Source organism: Vulpes lagopus, chromosome 10 (genome assembly GCF_018345385.1).
Source record: "Vulpes lagopus strain Blue_001 chromosome 10, ASM1834538v1, whole genome shotgun sequence".
NCBI lineage: Eukaryota > Metazoa > Chordata > Mammalia > Carnivora > Canidae > Vulpes > Vulpes lagopus.
This window is the reverse complement of record NC_054833.1, coordinates 70,347,657-70,370,556: the sequence shown is the minus strand read 5'-3', so window position 1 is coordinate 70,370,556 and position 22,900 is coordinate 70,347,657. Positions and strand designations below refer to the sequence as shown.

Genomic DNA, 22,900 nt, shown 5'->3' with positions numbered 1-22,900 from the left:
GTAGAGAGAACTACACGATGTCAAGGACTAAGCAACATTAAAAGTTTGCGGATATATTTATAACATAAAAGATTCATAATGGCCTTAGAGACTCAACACTGACCACGCAATGCATCTTAACTTCTTTCCATTTGATGCTCACAGTTGGTCTGGGCTGTTATGGCTTTTTCTCCCAGTGCTGTCGCTGGACTGCAGAGGGAGAAATGCCCACTTCTGCGCGCGTCCCCGGAGTTCTCCAGAGGACCTTCCCTTTCTTCGGATCTCCCTCCCCCTCCCCTCCCTCGCACAGGCCGCTGCCTGCTTCTTCCTTAGCTGCCGGAGCCTGCCAGCGAGGAACCGCAGCCGCGGGCCCCCGGGGCCTGAGGCCCCTCGGAAGGCTCCCGGGGCTTCTGGGGACCGGTCAGGGGGCAGATTCTCGGCCCCAGCAGCCCGGGTGCCATCACCCTTCCCGCGGAGGCAGCAGCCCGGCACCCACATCCCCTCCCTGCAAGCTGCAGACCCCTGAGCTCCACCCCCGCCCCCGGGCCAGAACCCCGCACCAACGCCTCCCTCCGGATGTCCGCTGGGGTGATCGAATGGGCTGCGCGACCCGCACAGATGCCGAAGGCGCGCTGCGAAAAAATCGTGTGCTCTGGAAGAGAGTTGGTTTCCTCCAGGGCCTGCGGTTGGCGGCGCAGCCCCTGCACCCGGGGACGGCGGCGGCTGCCGCGTGCGGGGCCCGGAGCGGGGAGCGGGGAGCGGGGAGCGGGGAGCCGGGCGCGTCCAGGTGCTCCGGGCGCCCGGCCTGCGGTCCTCGCCCCCGCCTCCCGCCTCCCGCCTCCCGCCTCCCGCCCCAGGAATGACCTCGAGCGTTGCCAGGTTGATTCCAGAGCCCCCACTCGGGTGGGTTCTTTTGTTTCTTTGTTTTAATGACACTTCCCAGCCCTTGGGCATGTCACGCGCGATTAATTCCCTGGCTCTGTTGAAGGCAGCTGGGATGAAATTTCTTCTGCATCATCCTTTTGGGGATAATTGCTTCTGATGTGACGTCAGCCGGATTGATTTTTTTTTCTTTCTCTCTTGAAAGAGAGAGGGAGGGAGGAAGAATGAAAGAGGGAGGGAGAGAGAGATGGGAGAGAGAGGGAGAGAGAGACTGACTCACGCGTGTGCGGAGGCCACAGACCTTAACGTCTGGAGTTCCTTCAGGGCCAAAGACGACGGGAATGGGAGCTTAGAAGTGTGCGGCTGACTTCAGAGTGCATGGAATTACTGGCCAGTTTTTCTTAAAACAAAGCAAAACAAACCGATGCCCTCCGCAGCGAGCCACGTAGGTGCTCCTCGCGTGCCCGAGCCCCCCGTCCAGCTGGCAGCTCTGACAATCAATCGCGGGGACCCAGCCGCTGCAAGGGGGCTCCAGAAGACGACGAGGAGGGGCGGGGAAGTGCGTCACCAGGTGGGGAAGGGGCCGTGCATTTGGTGACCAGCGGGAGGGGTGGGAGCGGAGGGGAATAGGGACGGAAAATAGGTTCTGTGCGCTCTCCCGGGGTATTGTGTCAGGAGACGCAGGCTGGCTGCCATGTGACGCGGTCCAGCGCCGAAGGGATTGGCCAGGGCGGCGCAGGCGGTGCAGCTCGGCCGGGCTGCCGCTCCTCTCCCTTTCTCTCGCAGCATCTTCCCGGGAGCCCGTAGGTGAAGCGGCACCAGCAGCATCCATGGCCTGTCTTGGGGGTTAACACTCGTCTCGTTTGGCTTCGGCAGTGGACAGAGGAGACCCCTCGGCGGCAGCGTTGCGAGGACCTAGCTGGGACCTGGAATCCTATCCTCCTGTATTTTTTCAGACTCCTTGGGAAATTAAGGAATGCAATTCCGCCACCATGATGGAAGGTAGGATGCTTTCTGCTGTGGTTGACTGGCTTCAGGCAAGGTTTGGGCAGAACGGCCTTGAAGAATGTGTGCAGCCAGGGTTTGTGGCTCTGGTCTAGAACCTGGTTGCCAGGATTTGCAAGCAGCAATGCTGCAGTTTGCTTGCCGCGGACCAGGGCTCAGACTAATGGAATCAAACCACAAGGCTTCTGTTTAGCTCAGAACCTACAGAGCTCCCAGCTCTTGAGAGAGAGAGAGAGAGAGAGAGAGAACAACAACAAACCACAAAACCATAAAGTGCTTCCAGGGAGCAGAGATAGAGCTAAGAAAGAGCTTGCAGAGCAAATAAGTTGGGAGAGAAGATAAGGTTTTCTGCTCTGGGTTCCTGGGACTACACTGATTAAACATTTACAATGGAAACTTGTTTTCTGAAATTGACATTAGCGAGGAGAGGTCATTGACAGAGTTATCCATGCTGTCATTTTCAGTGAACTGCTTAACATTTTTTTAAAAATTCTTTTATTTTTATCTCTGCAATTTACTTCTTATTGTTGGGGTGACAGGTGCAGCAAATTTGGCCCATAAGATATAGTTATAGGAGGATGCCATTGCAACGGAATGAGCAATATGAGGAAAATATCTGGGCCTCTTAGCCCCGGATTCAGGGTCTTACCGGGTTAAAAAAAGAATTTTGTTCTTCTTAAATGCATTCCTGTGCAATGATTCCTAACCAAGCACCAAATGATTATTTACTGATTACCTTTTTGCATTCAATATTAAGTGTAAGAAGGAACTTTCCCTGGGGAGATGTTGTTTAAACTATATTTTATTCTACTGAATTACCCTTCCAAGCCTGAGATAGTGACAGCCAGGATTGCCTCAAAAAAGCATCAAGCTGATTAAGAAAGAAGCAGGCAGCCTTACCCTGGCTTTGATTTTGTTTTCACACTGAAGGATGGTGCAAAACTCCTGGCCTTTCCTGAGATGACAGGCAGAAATTTGTCCCTAGCCTGGATTTCACAATGCAGAATCGAGTGCATAATGGGTCTCAAATCAGCCATGAAAATGGCAGAGAGGCCACCTCTTAAGCCAAGGTCTGTCCTACAGATTTTAAACATTCATTAGAAATTTACCAAAATGGAATCAGAGAAGGATGGTTTCAAAAAGCAATGGTATAGCCCACTTATTTCGGGAGAAATGAATTCTTTTTGCTCTCTCTGTCATGATGTCAAACATTGTTAATGTAATTTGAGGGAGTGAAGAATTCTACAGTCATGGCCCACAGATTTTAGAAAATAGCCTTAAAAGAGAAATTGGGTATCATTTTGTCATGGAGCCTGGGTCTTGTCTGCAAAGGGCTCTCAAGCTAGTTCTTTAAAATACAGGTCTAAATAAACTGAGATTACTAACGGCCTAAGATGTAATCATTTTCATCAATAGAAAATGAATTTAATCTTTGAATAACAAGGCAAGACAAACAGAAAGAGTATTACTGTAACACTTTTCAATTTAAACTCATGTAGATTACTCTCTTCAGAAAAAAAAGAAAGAAGAAAGAAAGAAAGAAAGAAAGAAAGAAAGAAAGAAAGAAAGAAAGAAAAATAATTTTGTCTATAGAGGAACTTACTATGTTTCTCCAGCTAAATTTCATTTGTAGCATTTCCTAATGAGAAATCTGCATACATCCTAATTAGGTTTGAATCTTACACAGGCAAGTAGAAGATCTTTCATTTTTACTTCTTGCCTTGCAAACTATGGAGTTAAAGTGTCTTTTTTGAAGGAAGTAATATTTATTGACGCTCATTAATGACTTTCCTGGGAATATTGTCTATTGTGCCATCCGAGAATGTCAGGCAGTTCAAAGCCCTATGATAAGCCTATCTGAGCTGCCTAAACTGAAAGGAGAACTGTAACAAAGACGTGTGTTGGAGCTGAATTAGCACCATTGCTCTGAGTCTGCCAAATTCATCTAATGAAGGATGCTATGCTAGTACTGTTTTGAATTAGAGGTGACACTATGGATGCAGTTGCCTTCCGTCAAATCCCTGAAAAAGAAAATGGACAGCTGTTCCCATTGGCTTCGAAATTTATATGAAACTAATCATTTTTATCTACTCATAGTTCATACTTAAATGCTTTTCAAGACTTATTATCTTAATGGTTCAGTGACCTTTTAAGGCAGGTAGGAACCTTAACTAGAAATCAATTTGCCTATCAAAAACCTTTTAACTTAGTTGCTAGTCTTTTTGGCAATATATATATGTTTCTGATATTGCATCCCAGAATTCACCTCTGAATTGCTCTTATTCCAAATATGTGACAGAGCAGTTATTATTTTTCACTTAACTCATCCCTAGAGGCAACTAGGCTGTTCGTTCCATCCATCACAATAACCTTGGAAAGATAAGGAACCCCCTAAAAGTCACCCTAAAATCCTGTCATGGAAGCCCTCTGCTGAAACATTAGTGGGCTCTGAGAATGTGTCACCCGACATTAAGATGGTTAAATGATGTCTCTCCTCAACAGTACATTTCATATATGCTTCGGTGCGTGCATACACATACACACACGCACACACACACACACACACAGTTACACACACATGTAGTAGTCGACGCATATATATATTATTAAGGAAGGGAGAGAGCCCACATTTACACTGTATATATTTCTATATTCACCAAAGTGTTTTAGTCTGCTGTTCAGAAAAAGCATGGCCATGGCAACTTTTCAAAGCTACTTCTCTACTTTGTGTAAAACAGGAGTAAATAAAGATTCTTCAGAATGGCTCATAGTTTAGTTTTGTGTTCTTGTTTTGATGGAACAAGATATGGGCTCCATTCCTTCAATGCCTATTGGAAATCCTGGTCATAGATGAGGAAGGTTACTACCTCCCCAGTGATGCTAACTTCATAGAAGGTAGTGAAATAATACTGCAGGGACCTCAAACATCTTTTTTTTTTAAGATTTTATTTATTTATATATTCATGAGAGACACACAGAGAGAGGCAGAGACACAGGCAGAGGGAGAAGGAGGCTCCACGTAGCGATCCCGACCTGGGACTTGATCCCGGGTCCCCAGGATCACCCCTGGGCCAAAGGCAGCACCAAACCGCTGAGCCACCTGGGCTGCCCGACCTCAAACATCTTACCAGTAGTTTGTCCCTCCATGATTCCTTTCAAATCTTTTGATTTAAAAACATATATTTTAATTTGATATTTGACTCACCGATTACCGCAATCTTTATTATTTGGCAGTGGTTGGTATCGAGTTGTGTTTTTCCTAAGGAATGCCACATGATAGGGAGCCCTGTGTGGTATGACTGTGAAGGGAAAGAGGGTGAGCAAAGGTAGTCATTTGCTAACAGGCATGTGTACTGGTTAAGCTTTCGATGCAGTCTGTGTGATTAGGGCAACTCTTGAAGGATTCTGTTGTTATCGCATACTATCGTTAAAGTTTGAAAATGCCATTTTGGATATCCCTTCAAAGATAAATGGAACAAAGTCAGGGTTTCTTAGGACATCTGTTTATTTGTAGGGCAGCCTAGGAAGTTTTCCCTCATCTTGCAGAACTGCACTGCAAGTTATTGTGCTTTTAGTTCCATAGTCAGGCTCTTAGGTGCTGTCCTAGAAGGGTAAGGTTTTGGGTGCCAGTGGTTTCATCCTATATAACAACTTTTTTAAATTAATAAGCACATTATTAAGGGTTTATTGTATATAATTACAATGTATAGGATGATTTAATACATTTTATTATATTTACCATTCACGATGATCTGTAAGTGTATTCTGCATGCAATACTTTTTCAAACTTGCAAAAATAAAAAATAATATTTTGAGGCAGAAAAATGGCAAAATGGAATGTGAACCCAAGTTCATGGTTTGTTTGTTTGTTTGGTCAATTCAAGTTCTTATAAATAGTATAAACTGGAGTCCTTTATAATGTCATATATTTATTGCTTCCTTCAATTTTAGAGGAAAAACAATGAACCATCATAGTAACCTGGATGTTTTACATTAACGTATTTACCTCAGAAGACCTAATTACATGGTTTTCTTGAATTCTGATAAATGGAGATGAGAATTTTCTGGACTCAAGTTCACTTAGCAACAAAGCTCATACATTTGGCCCATGATAATATTTTATAATAGGAACCTTTTTAAAATTTGTATCAAGATGGGCATCTTAACCTAATTGAAAACTAGAACTTGGTTTCTTGGGTGGACACATTCTGTCTCTCTTTTAAATATGAATACGCACAGAACCATACCCTCAACTCCTCGTTAATGCTCTTTATCTCAAACTTCTTAGACAATTTTGAACGATTCTAGATTAACTGAGCTTTTGTTGTTGCAATGAACCTCATAATAGTAAAGATTGTTTTTTCCTATCTAGAAATAGAGTTTTATTTATTTGGAAAATTCTTTGATCTGATCAAAAAGAAACAAAGCATTTTGGAGCTGGACCTGTTCATTTTCTAGTTAGCAAAGAAGTTTTAAAGAGAATAAATACTTCCCAGAAAGAGTGAAGTTATTTTGGAAAATCTTAAGCATGCATATGAGATTCTAATATATGGGCCATCATGTATGTCATTTCTCTTCTTCCCCACGGCTCTGTGTCAGAAGGAGCCTTCTTATATATATAAGTTCCCAAACAATTCCAGAGGTCAAAACTTTAAATTTCTAAGAAGAATATGCAGTCTTCAAAAAATTATCTTAGACAAACCATTCTAGAAGACTCTGGATAATTCTTTCTGTTGGACTTGCCACATACATTATCCATGTTTCAAATAAACAAATTGCAGGAAGTCACCAACTCACAGTTCTTATGTTCCTGAAAGTTTGTTTATGAATTGCTCATTTGAAACAAGTATTCCCATAGGAATAATGACATAGATGTTGATTAGATTCTCACACTCGTTCAAAGGCTATTAACCCATTATCTAGATGAAATACTAAATATTTGCAAAGAAATGTGTGAAGAACAGTATGGTTACCACAGTAAGTAGCCAGAAAGGAACAATGGAATTAAATGTGTTTTCAATTGTAAATGATGCTATTTGTGAAAAGGAAGGTTTCATTAGAGGACAATGAGGATATGGAGAAAAAATATGAAGGGAGTTTTAAGGTATATTTTCAGAAGTTGTAGAGACTTATGACACTAAATTTTCAATTATGTTCAATTTTACTTCCATACTCACGGTTTACTTTTCTCAGTTCAATTTTATCATATATACTACTGTTAAACTGTCATTACTTTCGTTATGTAAACTTGCGAATGGAATTAATAAAGGGAGAGAGAATTTACTGAGATGATGGTACAGGGGTTGGAAGAAGAAAATGCTTAAGGGATCATGATGGTTTTGGGCTCCTGTCTAAAAAAAAATCTCTGAGGAGTAATGAACTGAGTAAGGAGAAGATCAGAGATGGAAGGGGACTGAGGGGCATGAGAAGGGCAAGATATCCTCCAGGACAAAGGGGTGTGTGTGGCAGGAGTGTTGGGCCTAACTGGTTCCTATGTTGACTACCAAATATTTCTGTGAGCACTGGATGGTTTGCTTACCAGGGAGAGAGCTACGGTGGGTGGAGGTCAGTGTCCACTGAGGAAGGGTCAGTCTGCATTCTTGGCACATGTTTGCCCTCTAACTACATCCACAGAATTTCAGGGAGATATTTAGAATCTCTATTTAAATATCTTGTGTCATGTTGCTTGTTTAAAAAACTTCTGTATCTTCTCATTTCTGTTAAAATCCATTGCAGATGGAAGGCTGCATACTCAGACCTGCCAGGCCTGTCCAAGCTCGTGGAATGCCTTACTGCCAGTGTCAGTGTTTGGAACAAACAAACTTTTCTGCCTCAGGGCTTTTGCTCTACCTAGAGCATGATTTTGCCAATTCCCAGACTGTTTTCTTGTGGTCCCAGCAAAACTACCACCTCCTTGGAGGACTTCCCTATCCTCTTGTCATCCCAAGCTCTCAAACACACAGGCCTGGGCCCCTGAGAACCTTCCAGTCCACTCTCTCTCCTCAGAGATGTATTTATGATTCATGGTCGTTTAACGGTGTATGGGCTGAATTTCTCACTCAGAGCTAAGCTCCACAAGGACAGGACTCTGGTCTATCAGGTTCACCTCCTCATTCTTAGTTCTTGATACACAGTGGATGCTTAGTGTGTTTATCCATTGGAGAAGTGAGGAAAACCAGATATAAATGACCCTGATGGCTTCATGTGGTAACACTGTAAGGTATTATTTGGGGCATTATAGTTGATGTAGGAAAAAATAAATGCTCAAATTTGTGTTCTCGCTGGAGAATAAACATGAAGTGATCAAGAAAAAGAATGAAGTATTATGGAATGGGATATTGTGAGATACAGATAATATATTTTGGGAAGCAAAAGAAAAAGAAATGGTCCATTTGAAAATATGTGCTTGAGTTTGAATCATTTTGATGATTAGCTCTGAAGAAATTATTTTATAATGGGAAAGACAAGTGATAGCACAGCCATTCAAAGAAATCCCGAGAAAATCCCAGGAGCAGTGCTGTCAATGTGCCTATACATATTTTTCATTTTTTTCTCTCCCTTCTGCTTTCCTTTATTTCTGCCCTCCCTATATCTACTTCCCTCATCCTTCTACCTCATCTTTCTCTCCCTGGACTATCTTTCCTTTTCTCTGGTTTATGACCAGATCTGGAAACACTGGCTTCTAGAGCTGGAGTTTGACTTGGAATCTGGCAAGTATTTTTACGTAAGTAAATGAATACAGATGAGCATAATGTTGTACAATGTATTTGTGGCAGTGTGATGATGGTAAATGAGGTTTTTCAAATGCCAAATTATTCCTGACCAGAGAATTCATTAGTCTTAGAAGCTCAGTTTGTTTACTGAATTTGTGTAGTTTGGATGTTTTTGGTAGAAAGAGCATGGACCCAGAGGCAGACTTAGGTTTGAGTCTAAATGTTGTGACTGCTTGGCTGTGTGCCTTGAGAAGGTTACTTTACCTTCCTGGGGTTCTGTTTCATTGCAAACAAAATGAGAGAATTGATCTGCCTATCTCTAGAACTTCTAGTTTTAAGAGTCTCTGGCATTCACTGAATGGTTTGGATTCCCCATACTTACTCCCTCCAAGGTTTAAATTGAATTATTGAGTCTTTTTCCTCCCATCTCAAAATATGCTTGTCTTAATACAAGAATAGTCCAAATGTATTACTATCTGCCTTTCATTGGCTACTCCTCCTCTGCTGTTCTTTTGTATGGATGCCATTGGTTAATTTTGCCCCTTTTCAGTATTGGAAGAGAAAGGTGCAGTTACACAACCCTTATCTCTAGTCCCTAGCATAGAACTGTCTGTGTTATTCATCAGAAATTGCATGAATTGTATGAATGCATACTAGGTGTTCGACTCTGTGCTGGAGGTCCAAATACAAATTCCTGCCTACATGGACCTTCCTGTTTGATGCAAGAGAGATGGGAAAATAAAATGAAACACAGAGTACATTTGATGGGGATAAGAACTTTGGAGAAGAATCAAGTGGAGAAAGGAGATAGAGGAAATTGTGGGAGAGAGGAAGGAGTAGGGTAGATGGGATTGCAATTGTAAATAAGGTGGTAATGGGTAGCCTCACTGAGAAGACATATGAGCAAAGACTTGAAGGAGTGGAGAGGGTGAGCAGCCATGTAATTATTCAGGGGATGAGTCCAAAGAAGTGGGAGAAAGAGCATGTACAAATGCTCAGAACATGGGCAGAACAGCAAGGACGTCAGTGCTTCTGGACAAAAGCACAGGGGGATGTTCAAGAGAGGGACTCCAAGGTAACACATAAGCACACATCTGTGAATCTTCAGAGATAGGAAAGCCAGCTTCCTTTTGTGTTGGTCAGTTGGCATGAGCCTATGTTATCCATGTGTCTAGTGACAGGTGGGCATTCAAAAGCCTGGCATTTTGATACTGGTTCTGTGGTGCCTCTTGGACTCATCTTTCCATGTATTTAAGTAAATAGATAAATATCATGCTCTTACCTTAGTTCGTGGTTCCAATCCTAGAGTTAGAGTTGAGTGTGACTTGAAGGGGCTGGATCTCCTGACTAGCTCTATGACCTTGAATGAGTTCTGGCACTGCTTTGGCCTCAGCATCCCCATTTATAAGGTAGGAATAATGCTGACTCTCTATCTCACAGAATCATAGGGAAGGTAGAATGAGATAATAAATATGAGAACATCTGAAGAAGAGTGGTGCAAGTGCCAGTTATTTTCTCAGATCACTCTCTTTCTTAGTCCTGTTGTTATATGTGGGTTCCTTAGCATTCAGTGGCTAGGCATTACAGCTCACTATTTGACTGGTCAAGTAGATTATTGCTGGACCTCTTCTGCAGATAGATCTACAGATTTCTTTTCTCCTCGCCGTACTGTTAATTACTAGCATGTTCCACCATCCTTGATTCCCAATGTCCATGGGTTACACTATCCATTTCTTGACCTTGGAAGGCATCACTAATCAATCTTAACTGTCTTTCTCTCTGGCCTCAGCATCTATCTTAACATCATATTCCAGGCCACTTCTGCTAGTTGTTTGGGACTGGCACATGAGATGATATCATGTTGCTTTCCCTACCATAGGCAGCTTCCCAAAGTTGAAAAACAATGAGTAAACCTGGGATGTAGGTGGTCTCACTGTACATCCAACCTTTACAAATGCCCTTAGTGTATCACCGAAAGATGGCATGTGAAAAATTGCTCACAGCACTAGGTATGGTAGCAGTAGTAGGAAATGCAAGCCTCACAACAGGTAGGACCCTACCGCTGTACTATAGACTTTAACCACCAAGTTTTCCTTAGCCTCCTTGTGCCTCCAATTCAAAGACCTGTGTCTACCAGATAGCCAAGCCACAGTCAGTGATTGGATTCATTTTTCATTTCTCCTTCCTGCTTGCCTCATAGCGGTAGGTTCTTTAGAGTTATAGATTATCCTTCCTAAAAGATCTTGGCTTCGTCTTCTCCCTTTCATCCTCTGCTACCACACCTGATCAGATTTTGCTGCTTCCAATCCATGCTTCTCACAGCCATCAAAGGCATCACTTTCCCCATCTGCCTTTGATTGTTCCCATGCTTCTAAGATGAAGTACAAATGCTTTAGTTGCTGTGTAACACTTTCACACACAGGCTCTTTATCTGCTCATATCCCACTATGCCAGCCAGCCAGGAGCTCCATGTCCTCTTTCCTTTGTATGTACTATTCCTACCCTTATCCACACAGTCACAGTCTGTTCTGATCATTCAAGGTTGAACAGAAGTGCCCCTCTTCAATGAAGCCTCTCCACATTCCCCAGGTTGAAAGTGAGGTGCTCCCTGAGCTCACTTGACAATCAGTCCTTGCCCTCCTAAGGCCACATATCAGAAGGTTTAAGAGCACTGGCTTTGGAGTCAGGCTGGTCTAGATTTAATGTCATGTACGTGACCTTGGGAAGCTAGTGAACCTGCTTCCTCATCTAGAAGATGGAAATGATAATAACAGTAACTTTCTCATTGTTAATTTAATCATGTGCTGTTGTAAGGATTAAATCAGAAAGTGCACTTGTAGCAGTGTGTTCTCCAGAGATTACAGAACCAATAAGTTAAGAAGGAGACAGAGAGAGAGAGAAAGAGAGAGGGAGAGGTTGAGGGTCAGGGAGAGGGGAAGAAAGAGGGTGAGGGAAAGGGAAAGAGAGGGAGAGAAAGAGATATTTTTAAGGAACTGGTTCACTTGATTGTTGGGATGGCAAGTCTAGAAGCCATAGAGCAGGCTGGTGGGTAGGGATTGAGGCTACAGTCTTGAGGTAAAGTGTTAAGCTCTCAATACTATTTAGCTGCTATTTTCTGTTTATATACCTACTTTGTTTGCTCTTCCACCAAGAACCAAGGACTCTGCCAAAGCAGGGACCATGTCTCACTCAATTTTTTATTCCCAATGTGTGGCACGGGTAAGTACTCAACAAAAATTCAGTGAATGAATGAATGCTGTTGAGGGATCACAACTTTTTGGGAAATATGCAAGCCACCCAGTGTACGGTTATCATGATGCTTATATACGTTAACATATGTAAAATATTGAGAAAAGTATTTGGTCCATAGCAAAGGTATATTAAATGTTACTCTGCTGGGAACATTGAAGGCTCCAGTATGGCTCCTGGATGCCAGGCAGTACCCAGGATCATAAGCCCTCTCTTCTCCCCAGAGCTCCCATCTGCTGCGTAGGATCAGTCTGGCTGAGAGCCACACTTTGGTTCAGAAGCATGCAGTTAACCTAGTATTTCACACAGTCTGCTTGACTACTTTAATTGTTTTGCTCTCATTTTAAGAGAGATCAGGTTTCATTGTAGAAAACTCAGAAAATAGGAAGATACAAAGGAGAAATTGAAATCACCAATTATCTCGTTATTATGAAATAACTAACCACTACTACAATTTGTTGAGTGTAGAACATGGACTTCGGGGACAATCTGAAGCTCTTTAAGTCTCAGCAATATTACCAGCAAAGAGAGTGAAATGACACCTTCCACATAAGATTGTGGGGGAATTAATTAAGATAATGTATGGATTTCAGTTAGCACTTAACCTGAGATGTTAAGTAAGCACTCAGTGAATGCCAGCTCTTAATAGCTTTATAGGCAAAATAAATATTTATGTCAAAGAACTCAATTTGATCTATCTATATGTATACATACATGTGTGTATATACTCACTCAGACACACAAGTTTTTCACTTGACATTAGATGTTAACCACTGTCCTACGCAGTGTGTATATTAGTTAAGAGTATAGGATCTGGGACAAACTTCCCAGATGCAAACCTTGTTCCCTCTACACTTGCCAACTATATAACATTTAGGCAAATTATTTAACCCTTTTGTGCTTCAGTTTCTTCTTCTGTATGGCATAATCCATATCAGAAAAGGCTATTATAAGGATTAAATGAGTTGAACATGTTATATATCATTAGTATTATTTTTATAATATATAATTACATACATGAGACATATAATATACATAAAAACAGTATTTTGTACACAGTAAACACTCAGTCAAGAGGTGTTAGCCATCATTATCATCCTTATGAAACAGTCTCCACAAACGTTATTTATACTGATTATTGAATATTCCATTGCATTGTCATTTATGTACCTATTCCCCTTTTGTCAGACATTTAGACTGTTAGCTGGAGCTTGATTTGTATATTGAGCTAGAATGGCTCATATTAATGAGTGACATGATGTGTCATGAATTCTTCATTTTCATTTAATAAGGTAGCTTGGTGAGGCAGAAGGAGTTCTGTGTTAGGGTCTAGTCCTGACATCGCTGAGTGACTTTGGACAAACTATTTAACATTGGGAAGAGAAAGCAAAGCAGTAGAAAGAATAATTGATTTTAATTCAAAAAATTCTAATATCTCCTGGCACCATTCTTTGTTAGCAATGAGGATGAGGTCAAGAATTTGCCAGGTGGGTAAGAATTGATTTTCTTGTATCCTCTTTAAAGATCCTGGCTGTTTATTTTGAGCAAGTCACCATCTCTTCCATTTTCCCATCTGTGGAGTAGGAAATGAGCTCTCCTGCCTTTCTCACTTGGTTGTGAATACCAAAGCACAAAATATATGTGAAAATATTTCTAAAAGCAGTAAATTAATATATAAATATAACGTAGTACTAGGGCTGTTGTTATATTTAGTATCTTGGAAACTATTTTCAAGTAAAGGTTAGGTTAAATAATTTTGAAGGTACTAACTAGTTTTAAAATTCTATCCTCTATGACAAGGGTTTCAGGTTGTATCCCTATTACAGTTAACTCCTCTCCTCATACTTTCCACCTTTCACATATACAAATGATTTTCTTCATTCCTGGATACTAGGAGAAGAACACCTTCCCTCATTTGATGAAATATTTATTTGAATAGAAAATGTTACATGAAAAAAAAGAAAATGCTACATGTAATTTTGCGAAACTGAGTAAAAATATTGTTTCTAATAATGAACACGTAGTGGAACGATTAAAACGCATTTCAAAGTGTGCTCAAATAACATCTATCTTGGCCTAGTTACAGAACCAAATATTGTTCTGTATGTAATCTCAGCGAGATCTAATCCATGCAATCTTATTATTAGATCAAATTATTTAATCTGGATTTCTTCTTTTGAGTTTTCCACCATCTTCTATCTTTGTGGCAACCCACTTTACACCGGCAGATTGAGGCATAGAGTTTTGCTCCCCTGATGAATTTTGACTAAGATACGGAGGAAGGTTTTTTTTAGTGGCAGTGGAATTCTGTGAGCTAGCCATGGTTCTAAGTGTGGGATACAAGTAAGCAAAACACATAGAGTCCTTGCTCTGCTGGAACTTGCATTCAACTATGAGGAGACAAGACTCACAAACCAAATGAATAAACAAGAGAATTTCAGATGGTGATAAAATCAGTGAAAAACGAAGAATCATTTGGAAAAGAGTGGAAAGTGGTGGTCAAAGCTGCTTTAGGTGGTAAAGGAAGCATTTAAGCTGAGACTTCATCACACTGTGACATGTAAAGATCTGAGAGTAGAGTATTTCAGGGAATGAGAACTGCAGGGGCAAATGACTGCCTGGATCTTGTTTAAGCTCAAAGAACAAAAGAAAAGCCAGTGTGGCTGGAGACTAGTGAAAGCAGGGAAAGGAAACAGCAGAGAAGGAAGGCAAGATTCAAATCAGGCAGGGCTATGTGAGCAATGGAGATGGATCTGGAATTGATTGGGAGGCAGTGGAAAGCCACTGAAGGGGTTTTAGGAGAAGGTCACATTTCCATTTGCATCTTTAAGCAATTATTTTGGATGTTGGATGGACTGAAGTAGCTACAGATGGCCCTCTGGGTTTGTTCTTTTTTTTTTTTTTTTCTGTTGTTGTTGTTATTGTTTTGAGAGGAGATTGTCTTGAGTCTGTGTTTGAGTAATAAATACTCTGACTTTATTTAAATGTTATGTTTATTTTCAGGAAAGCTAAGAGAGATTGGAAGGGACTGTGGTGCCCTTCCCCAATGCCATTCAGCACTGTCACTGCTGAGGCCTGAGGGCTCAGGTGATGGTTTAATTCAACTATTGGAAAAACTCTTTTTATAACCCAAATGGTTCTGATAGTAGATTTTTTTCAGAGTCATGTTGACAGGTAAAAAAGATGAAGATCTTAGTATATCATGTTTTTTTTTTTCATGTACTTGTTTTTAATGGCTTTGAAGCACTTCAATTATTTGATAGTCATTTTGATACTGAATCAGATAGTTTATTAGGCTGGCTTTCATCATTGAAGCTCTTTCCCCTCTAAGCCAGATCAGAAAAATAGAAGTACTTAAGAGATCTTTTTGTTAACAGAGGTTGACCTCTCCGTGTTCCATTTTTCTCCACACGTTTCCATTAAAACCTCTTGTGTCCTCGCTCAATTTCATTGATGTAGATCCTTACTGTCTCCCTTAACTAGACTCACTTGTGCACGCCTCTGACTCTAGCTCCTCTCCTCCTTCGGGGGCTGAAACTGTGCTCTGAAATGTATCTGTAACCCAGAGGAAAACACAGGAAGCTTCCTGTAGGTGGGGCTTGTTCCTGTTCCAATCTTCTTTATACTAAGAGCTTTGTTTTCCTTTTCTAATGATTTATATGATATAGCAGGTAAGTACATAGACCTAGAAGTCAAAACAAACCTGGGTTCAAATCCTGCCTCTGCAATTTACTGGCTGTGTGCTTTTGGGCAAGCCTGAGCTGCAAGTCATCTCCCTTCCTTCCTTCCTTCCTTCCTTCCTTCCTTCCTTCCTTCCTCCCTCCCTCCCTCCCTCCCTCCTTTTCTTTTTCTTTCTTTCTTTCTTTGCTTTTTAATCTATCACAATTTACAAGGTTTTCAGCAAGTATTTATTAAAGCTCTAAACATCATTCTATGTCCTAGGTACATATGATAAGTAACATGAACACACACCTTGTGAAGCTTACAATATAGTGACAAAGACATTAAATTAATAAGGGTAACTAAGTGATTATAAATGAGCAAAGTGCTATAAGGGAAATACTGAATTCTCAAAGAGCTTTTTAAATGTGTGACCTAACCTGGTATGATGAGGGTGAGTCAGAGTTGTTAGAAGCATCACAAAAGCGTTGCTTTTACCATACAGTAGTCCCCCCTTATCTGTGGGTTCACTTTTGGCAGTTTCAGTTACCCATGGTCAACCAGTCAATAGATGATCCTCCGTCTGACTTCAGAAGGTCAATAGTAGCCTAACACGAAGTCCCACTGCCTATGTCATTCATCTCACTTCATCTCATCATGTAGGCATTTTATCATCTCACATCATCACAAGAAGAGTATTTTACAATAAGATATTGTAAGAGAGAGAGAGACTGCATTCACATAGCTTTTATTACAGTGTATTCTTATAATTGTTCTATTGTACTATTACTGTTGCTAATTTCTTATTGTACCTATTTTATAAATTAAAGTTTATCATATGTATGCATGTATATATAAAAAAAACAGTATTTATAGGGTTTGGTACTATCTGTAGTTTCAGGCATCCACTGGGGATTTAAGAAGGTATCCCCAATGGAGAAGAGGGGACTACTGTATGACCTTTGCCTTCAATCAATCATAGTTATTGTTATTGTTATTATTATCATTACTGTTGTCACTGTTAATATTATACTCACCCTGCACCTGTATATATGGGATTCAGTGAGCTTTCCCAGAACTTGTTATGTGGTTGCTCCAAAAATGTCGATTGACTATGTTCTTGGTTACTTGCCTAGAACTGCTTTGCATCTGTGCTCCCTGACTCCTGCACAGGGTACTTCATTTCTGACCTGGTATCTGAGTAGTTTCTGGGGCTAGCCACTCATATTTTGGGTGCCATCCATACCTTGGCTCTCCCAGATCCCTTAGAAAGCTCTTGATCTTACTGTTCGATCTCCTAAATGAATGTCAACCAAATCCCAACATGATAACTGCTGTGTTGCTGTGCTATGCTAGACTTCTGAACAAGTGAAGCTTTTAGAAAATTTCCTGAAAGAAAAGAGAGCGTCTCCCTCTCTGTTGAAGCCCTTTAAAGAGCCCATTGCTACACCCACTCTGCAATATGAGCACTTGTTCTAGCTGAATTACGAACCTTATGTATTTAATTATGTATTTCGTCTTGTTAGCTTATCAGACAGTCCTTTGTTTTTTATTCACCTCTGACCTAGAGTCAGAGTTTTCCATTCCTCCATACCAAAGCCTATGAAAATATGTTTTTTAAATTTTGATATTGTCAGTGCATATGTGATACATATGTCTGTATGTGGTCAACTCTTGATTTTCCCAGCGATTGGTGAGTGGAATAGCTCTTTATGGTCATTATCTCCAAATCACCTCTTTACTGCAGTTGCTCATCCCTGATTTAAGTTCTTCTTTTTCTTTCTGTTCTCAAGGTCTACTTGAGTAGTAAGGTCTGCTAATAGGTAGCTGCCCTATAACTTACCAAAAGATGGCTGCTCGGAGCAACCTTTGATCTATGAATATTGCATAGTAGAAAATAATAAGAATAATATTTTCTCGGAAATGCTCTGTAATTTCTTGTAACAAGTAGGTACAGCTATAACTACTGCCTTCCCCAGGAGTAGGAAACATTTAAGTAGAGCTCAGATTTATTAATATAAAAATAGCTATCATTTCTTGAGCTCCTGCCATGTGCCAGAAACTGTTCTTAAATGTTTTTTTAAATACTTTATTTACATATTCATGAGAGACACAGAGAGAGAGGCAGAGGGAGAAACAGACTTCCCAAGGGGAACCTGATGCAGGACTCGATCCCAGGATCCCAAGATCACAACCTGAGCCAAAGGCAAATATTCAACCACTGAGCCTCCCAGGTGTCTCTGTTCCTAAATTTTCTATAGGCATTTGTCTCTATCTAATCTCTGTGGGATTACTATTATAATAATTATCTCCATTACATAAATGACAAAACTGAGAATCAGGGAGTTTATGAGTTGCCCAAATATTTAGAACTTGTACACTGATGTTTCTGATTCCCAAACTTATGTTATGAACCACTGAATAATATCATTTTTCAAATTTTACCTTTGAGAAATTATATTTAATGTATTCCCAAGTAAGGGCAAAACAGTAACATCAGAACAATTGGAAGTTTACAATAGGGGCACCAGGGGAATCCCTGGGTGGCTCAGCGGTTTAGCGCCCAGGGCTTGATCCTGGAGTCCCGGGATCCAGTCCTACGTTGGGCTCCCTGCATGGAGCCTTCTTCTCCCTCTGCCTGTGTCTCTGCTCCTCTCTCTCTCTGTCTCTCATGAATAAATAAATAAAATCTTTTTAAAAAATTTAAAAAAATAAAGAATGATCTTCTTACAATAGGGGCACCTGGGTGGCTCAGCGGTTAAGTGACTGCCTTTGGCTCAAGTCGTGATCGTGGGGTCCTGGGATCAAGTTCTGCATCGGGCTTCTCGCAGAGAGCCTGCTTCTCCCTCTGCCTGTGTCTCTGCCTCTCTCTCTGTGTCTCATGAATAAATAAATGAAATCTTTAAAAAAGAGAGACAGAGAGAGAGAGAGGTTTACAATAAGTAATAGCATGCTTACCTCTTTCTTCTCACCATACAAAAATTAAATTTGAGGAAATTCTTGTCCAGTTCCCATAATACTAAATATCTGTAATAGCTCTCATATAAATTTCTGGCTAATAAAAAATGAGGAGATAATTACAGAAGTAACAAAACTATTATTCAGAATATCTTTGTTCCGATTATTTTTAATCCAATTGGCTTATAGTTTCTCACATTTTACTTTATAGGCTTCTTTGGTGCTGTATGTTAAAGCAAACTTTGATAAACTACATTGGATGTTTCAGAGAAATTTCCAAAGCTTTCTTCGGTGCTTAATGCACTTCTCCCGTTCTCGGGTGAGAAATCTGTTTTCTCTTCTTGCTTAACAATCTATTGAGCACATCTAGTTTCTGTTACCATAGATTTTTAAATTTTATTTTATAGAATTTCAGAGGCAATTCAATCAACAGTTGACCTTTGTTTAATATGAGAAATAAAGTCATTTTACAGTGTGGTTTGGAAAAGGTTATAGTTCCCAATTCCATAGTAATAGCTCCATTGTAGTTAAGGCTTAACCCTGCCTTTGATTATAATATTTCTAACAGATGCTCAGTTCTCAATAACTATAACAAAATGCATATTTTAGGAACGTGTAAAAATATGCAAATCCTCTCCAAGTTCATTTATGAATTTGAAACAGAGGATTTATGCTGTTTTGCAGCATAAATACAAGCACAGCTCTTTGTATCACCGTTTTACCTGAACTCTCTTTCTTGGTCTCCTCACAAGTTCTTCAGTCAAAGCAGGAAAAGCAACAGCAGAGATGAACCCCATGTCTAAGGCACATATATCCAAAGTGTGCAAAGTCCAAGACTCTAGATTCTCCAAGGGCAAAATTGGCTCATAGGAAAGTGGGCCAGTCACCTGAGGGGGTAGTAATGACAGTCATTATTCTTACTGTGCATAATGCACAAGTGTGCTGGGCTCTGAGTGAGAGGCCATATAAACAGCATATCACCTCTCTCTCACTGTAACCCTAGGAAGGTCATTCTTCTTCCCATTTGATAAATGAGGAAAATGAGGCTCAATGCTATGTGCACAACTAGGACATGGCATAGTAGGATGGAACCACCGAGTCCCTGATCCTGTCATCTCTGAGCCACTGTTTAGTGACTGCCACCCATTATCCTGTTCCAGTCTGGGGCAGCTAGGTTGGTGAGGCTTTTGTCCATTGTCAAGAGCAGCCAAAGACTTCACATGAGACCTCTTCATCACCACTTATCATCCTGCCTGTGCTCTCGAGTGTGTCTTTTATATTGGCTATGTATTGTTAAGAGCCTTTACTGACTTTGGAGAACTCATTTACCCACAAAGCTTCCGGGGCCAGGCTGCTCTGGGTTCCTCTGCTGTGTCCTTTTCTGCAGAGTGGGTGATTTTGCACTGTTACTCTGCTCCCTCTTCTCTCTTCTTTTCTCATTTCTCCTTGTGTGGTTTGCTGCTTTCTGTGTTCCCATTCTGTGGTCTTTGCTCTTCATGCTCCCCCCACTCAATCCGATTGGGTAGCAGTAGAACAGCATCAACGAGGCAGCAGGCAGTCTTTTGAGCTAGGCAACTTGGCTCAAATCCTGATTCCACCCCCCCCCCCCCAACTCTTATTAGCTATGCAATCTTAGCTCATTTACTTCTCTGTGCTTCTGTTTTCTGTTTTCTCAGTTTTAAAAATCGATATTAAAATACTAATACTCATCTCAGAGTTATGACGAGGGATGAATGAGCTATATGACACATATAGAGCGGTTAGTCTAGTGCCTGGCACGTAATAATTGCTCATCTAACCATGTTTGTTTTGTTTTTACATTTAATGATGGCAGGTATTTAATGTCAGGAAATCCTATCATTTGTTGGAGATAGAAATGACTTCAATCATACAAGGAAAACCCTTCCCCCAGGAAGAAAACAAAGTGAGTTCTCCCTTTAAGACGCTTCCCATTCCTTCGTTGTCAAGATCCCTTTGGCCACAACACAAGTTGGCTGACTGCCACTGGGGCCTCAGAGACCAAAAACATCAGCCAAGTTTTGTTTTACTCTTAACTCTTGCAAGTCCTGTCTCTCCAGCTCCCTGCTACCTGTATCTACAATGCGGGAGTGTGTTGGCAGTAGCTCCACATTTGGGTGGCTGTTGACCTGGGCCTTGTGGACTTAGGGGCTGGGCAGAAAGCTGGGAGAATCATGGCTTTCTGATCACTTGCCCCACAACAGATATGCACCAGAGTACACGTGATGACTTCGAATGTGGGTGGGGAGGAGTGCATGTAAAGATGAATTTAGAATGACCTTCAGAGCCAGCTGTGCCCAGTAGTTTTCATAAGGCATTTCATTTGATAATTCCATCTCCTCCTACATATGATATTTTTTTTTGACATTTTAAAAATAAGGTCAACAACACTCAGGCCAAGAGAAGTTAGGTAATTTAACTGAGATCTACCTGATTCCAGCGTATGAGGTCTCCACTACTCACCGTCCTACTCCCATCACTTTGCACTACACCTTCTTTTCTTTTGGTGTCCTCATCTGTAAAATGATAGGATTTGGGCCGCCCCGGTTGCTTGGCAGTTTAGCACTCCCTTCAGCCCGGGGTGTGATCCTGGAGACCCAGAATCGAGTCCCGCGTCGGGCTTCCTGCATGGAGCCTGCTTCTCCCTCTGCCTGTGTCTCTGTCTCTGTCTCTCTCTTTCTCTCTCTCTCTCTGTCTCTGTCTCTCATGAGTAAATAAATAAAATCTTAAAAAAAATGATAGGATTTGGCACAATGCTTTGGGGTTCCCTTCCAGTTCTGACATTCTGGTACTCTGGATCAACCACTGTCACCAGTGGTCACTCTCTTAGCATCTGACCAGATGTGTATGAATTGGCCTCATTTGCTCACTGCTGCTTGGTTTAGGCTGCAACTGTCTGTAACCCTATCTCTTAATCACATTCCAGCTCCCATTACCGTGTCTCTTGTACCAAACACACTTTGTTCCATTGCTCCTGAGCAAATCCTCTACAGAATCCAATAGAGCTTCAAGAATTCTCTCCCGAGGGATGCCTGGGTGGCTCAGTGGTTGGGCATCTGCCTTCGGCTCAGGGCGTGATCCCAGAGTCCCGGGATCGAGTCCCATATCGGGCTCCTTGCATGAAGTCTGCTTCCCCTGTCTCTGCCTCTCTCTGTGTCTCTCATGAATAAATAAATAAAATCTTTAAACAACAACAACAAAAATTCTCTCCCAATAGTTGTTGAATATGTGTTGTATAAACATGGTCCACATGTTTATACAATTTCAGAAGATGCTCTGCAGAATCAAGACAGGTTGGAGTTGAGTGTAGAAGACAGGGAGCCCAACAGCCATGAGCTCCACTAAGTTGAATATCTTTTGCTTTGCTTCATACCATCTTGTGAGATTTGATACTTTCTCCAGGGCTCAGACAGGATAAGACCTTATAGCTTGTACAACAAATTCAAAGTTGGGTCTGCCTGTATTTTTTATATGATACTGTGACCTTTCCCTTGGTGTATAATAGAAAGAAGCATTAGATTAGACATTTCATTCCATTTTACTACTAATATTTAATGTGCTGTTTTGATTAAGATGCCCTTCATTAGACAGAACATAAAGACTCCTAACTCTGGGAAATGAACTAGGGGTGGTGGAAGGGGAGGAGGGCGGGGGGTGGGGGTGAATGGGTGACGGGCACTGAGGGGGACACTTGACGGGATGAACACTGGGTGTTATTCTGTATGTTGGTAAATTGAACACCAATAAAAAATTAATTTATTAAAAAAAAGATGCCCTTCATTGATCAAATCAGTCTATAAAATTGATTGTCTTTAAACTGTCTTTAACTCTTAGGGACTCTATACCTTGAGCCATGTTAATGCTTTAGTCATCTCAGCTGCTTGGAGGACATAGGATCACCTTTTATTCTTTTTTGTGCTTTATCTCCTAGGGTCAGTCACCAAGTACTATCAGTTCTGATTTATTTTATTTTATTTTTAAGATTTTATTTATTTATTCATGAGAGACAGAGAGAGGCAGAGACATAGGCAGAGGGAGAAGCAGGCTTCCTGCAGGACTTGATCCCAGGACTCCAGGATCATGATGTGAGCCAAAGGCAGGTGCTCAACCTTTGAGCCATCCAGGTGCCCTCAGTTCTGATTTTAAAATGACTCTTTGTATTCCTCTTTCCTCTTTATATCACCCACTGTGGTCAATCTGGACCTCATTTCACTCTTGGAATCCTGAATAGATTTCAAGCTGTCCATATTCCCAAGCTCTCTACTCAATTTCCCTCCCAGTCCTTCATGTCTGCCCTCCTTATGTATACATGTTTGCTCACTTCTTACTCTTATTCAAAACCTCAATTGGTCCTTATCTATTGCTTGTAATATCAAGTTCTTCAGGCTTTCATAAGCAGAACCTGCCCCAAATCAACTTTCTCTTCTTCCATGTCC

The 22,900-nt window shown here is 41.2% G+C and overlaps 1 protein-coding gene across 17 annotated transcripts in view; it reads left to right on the top strand.

The window, feature by feature from the left end:
- The first annotated feature begins 1,127 nt into the window (after nucleotides 1–1,127).
- The window catches only part of SGIP1 (SH3GL interacting endocytic adaptor 1), a 202,255-nt gene continuing 180,482 nt past the window's right edge, over nucleotides 1,128–22,900 (top strand). For 15 of the 17 annotated variants that reach the window (XM_041771021.1, XM_041771020.1, XM_041771018.1 and 12 more), the window contains exons 1-2: nucleotides 1,128–1,432; nucleotides 1,738–1,863. In XM_041771021.1, the coding sequence (XP_041626955.1) occupies nucleotides 1,854–1,863 (10 nt within the window). In that variant the 5' untranslated portion in view covers nucleotides 1,128–1,432; nucleotides 1,738–1,853. The other 2 variants (XM_041771006.1, XM_041771022.1) reach the window with 2 other exon arrangements.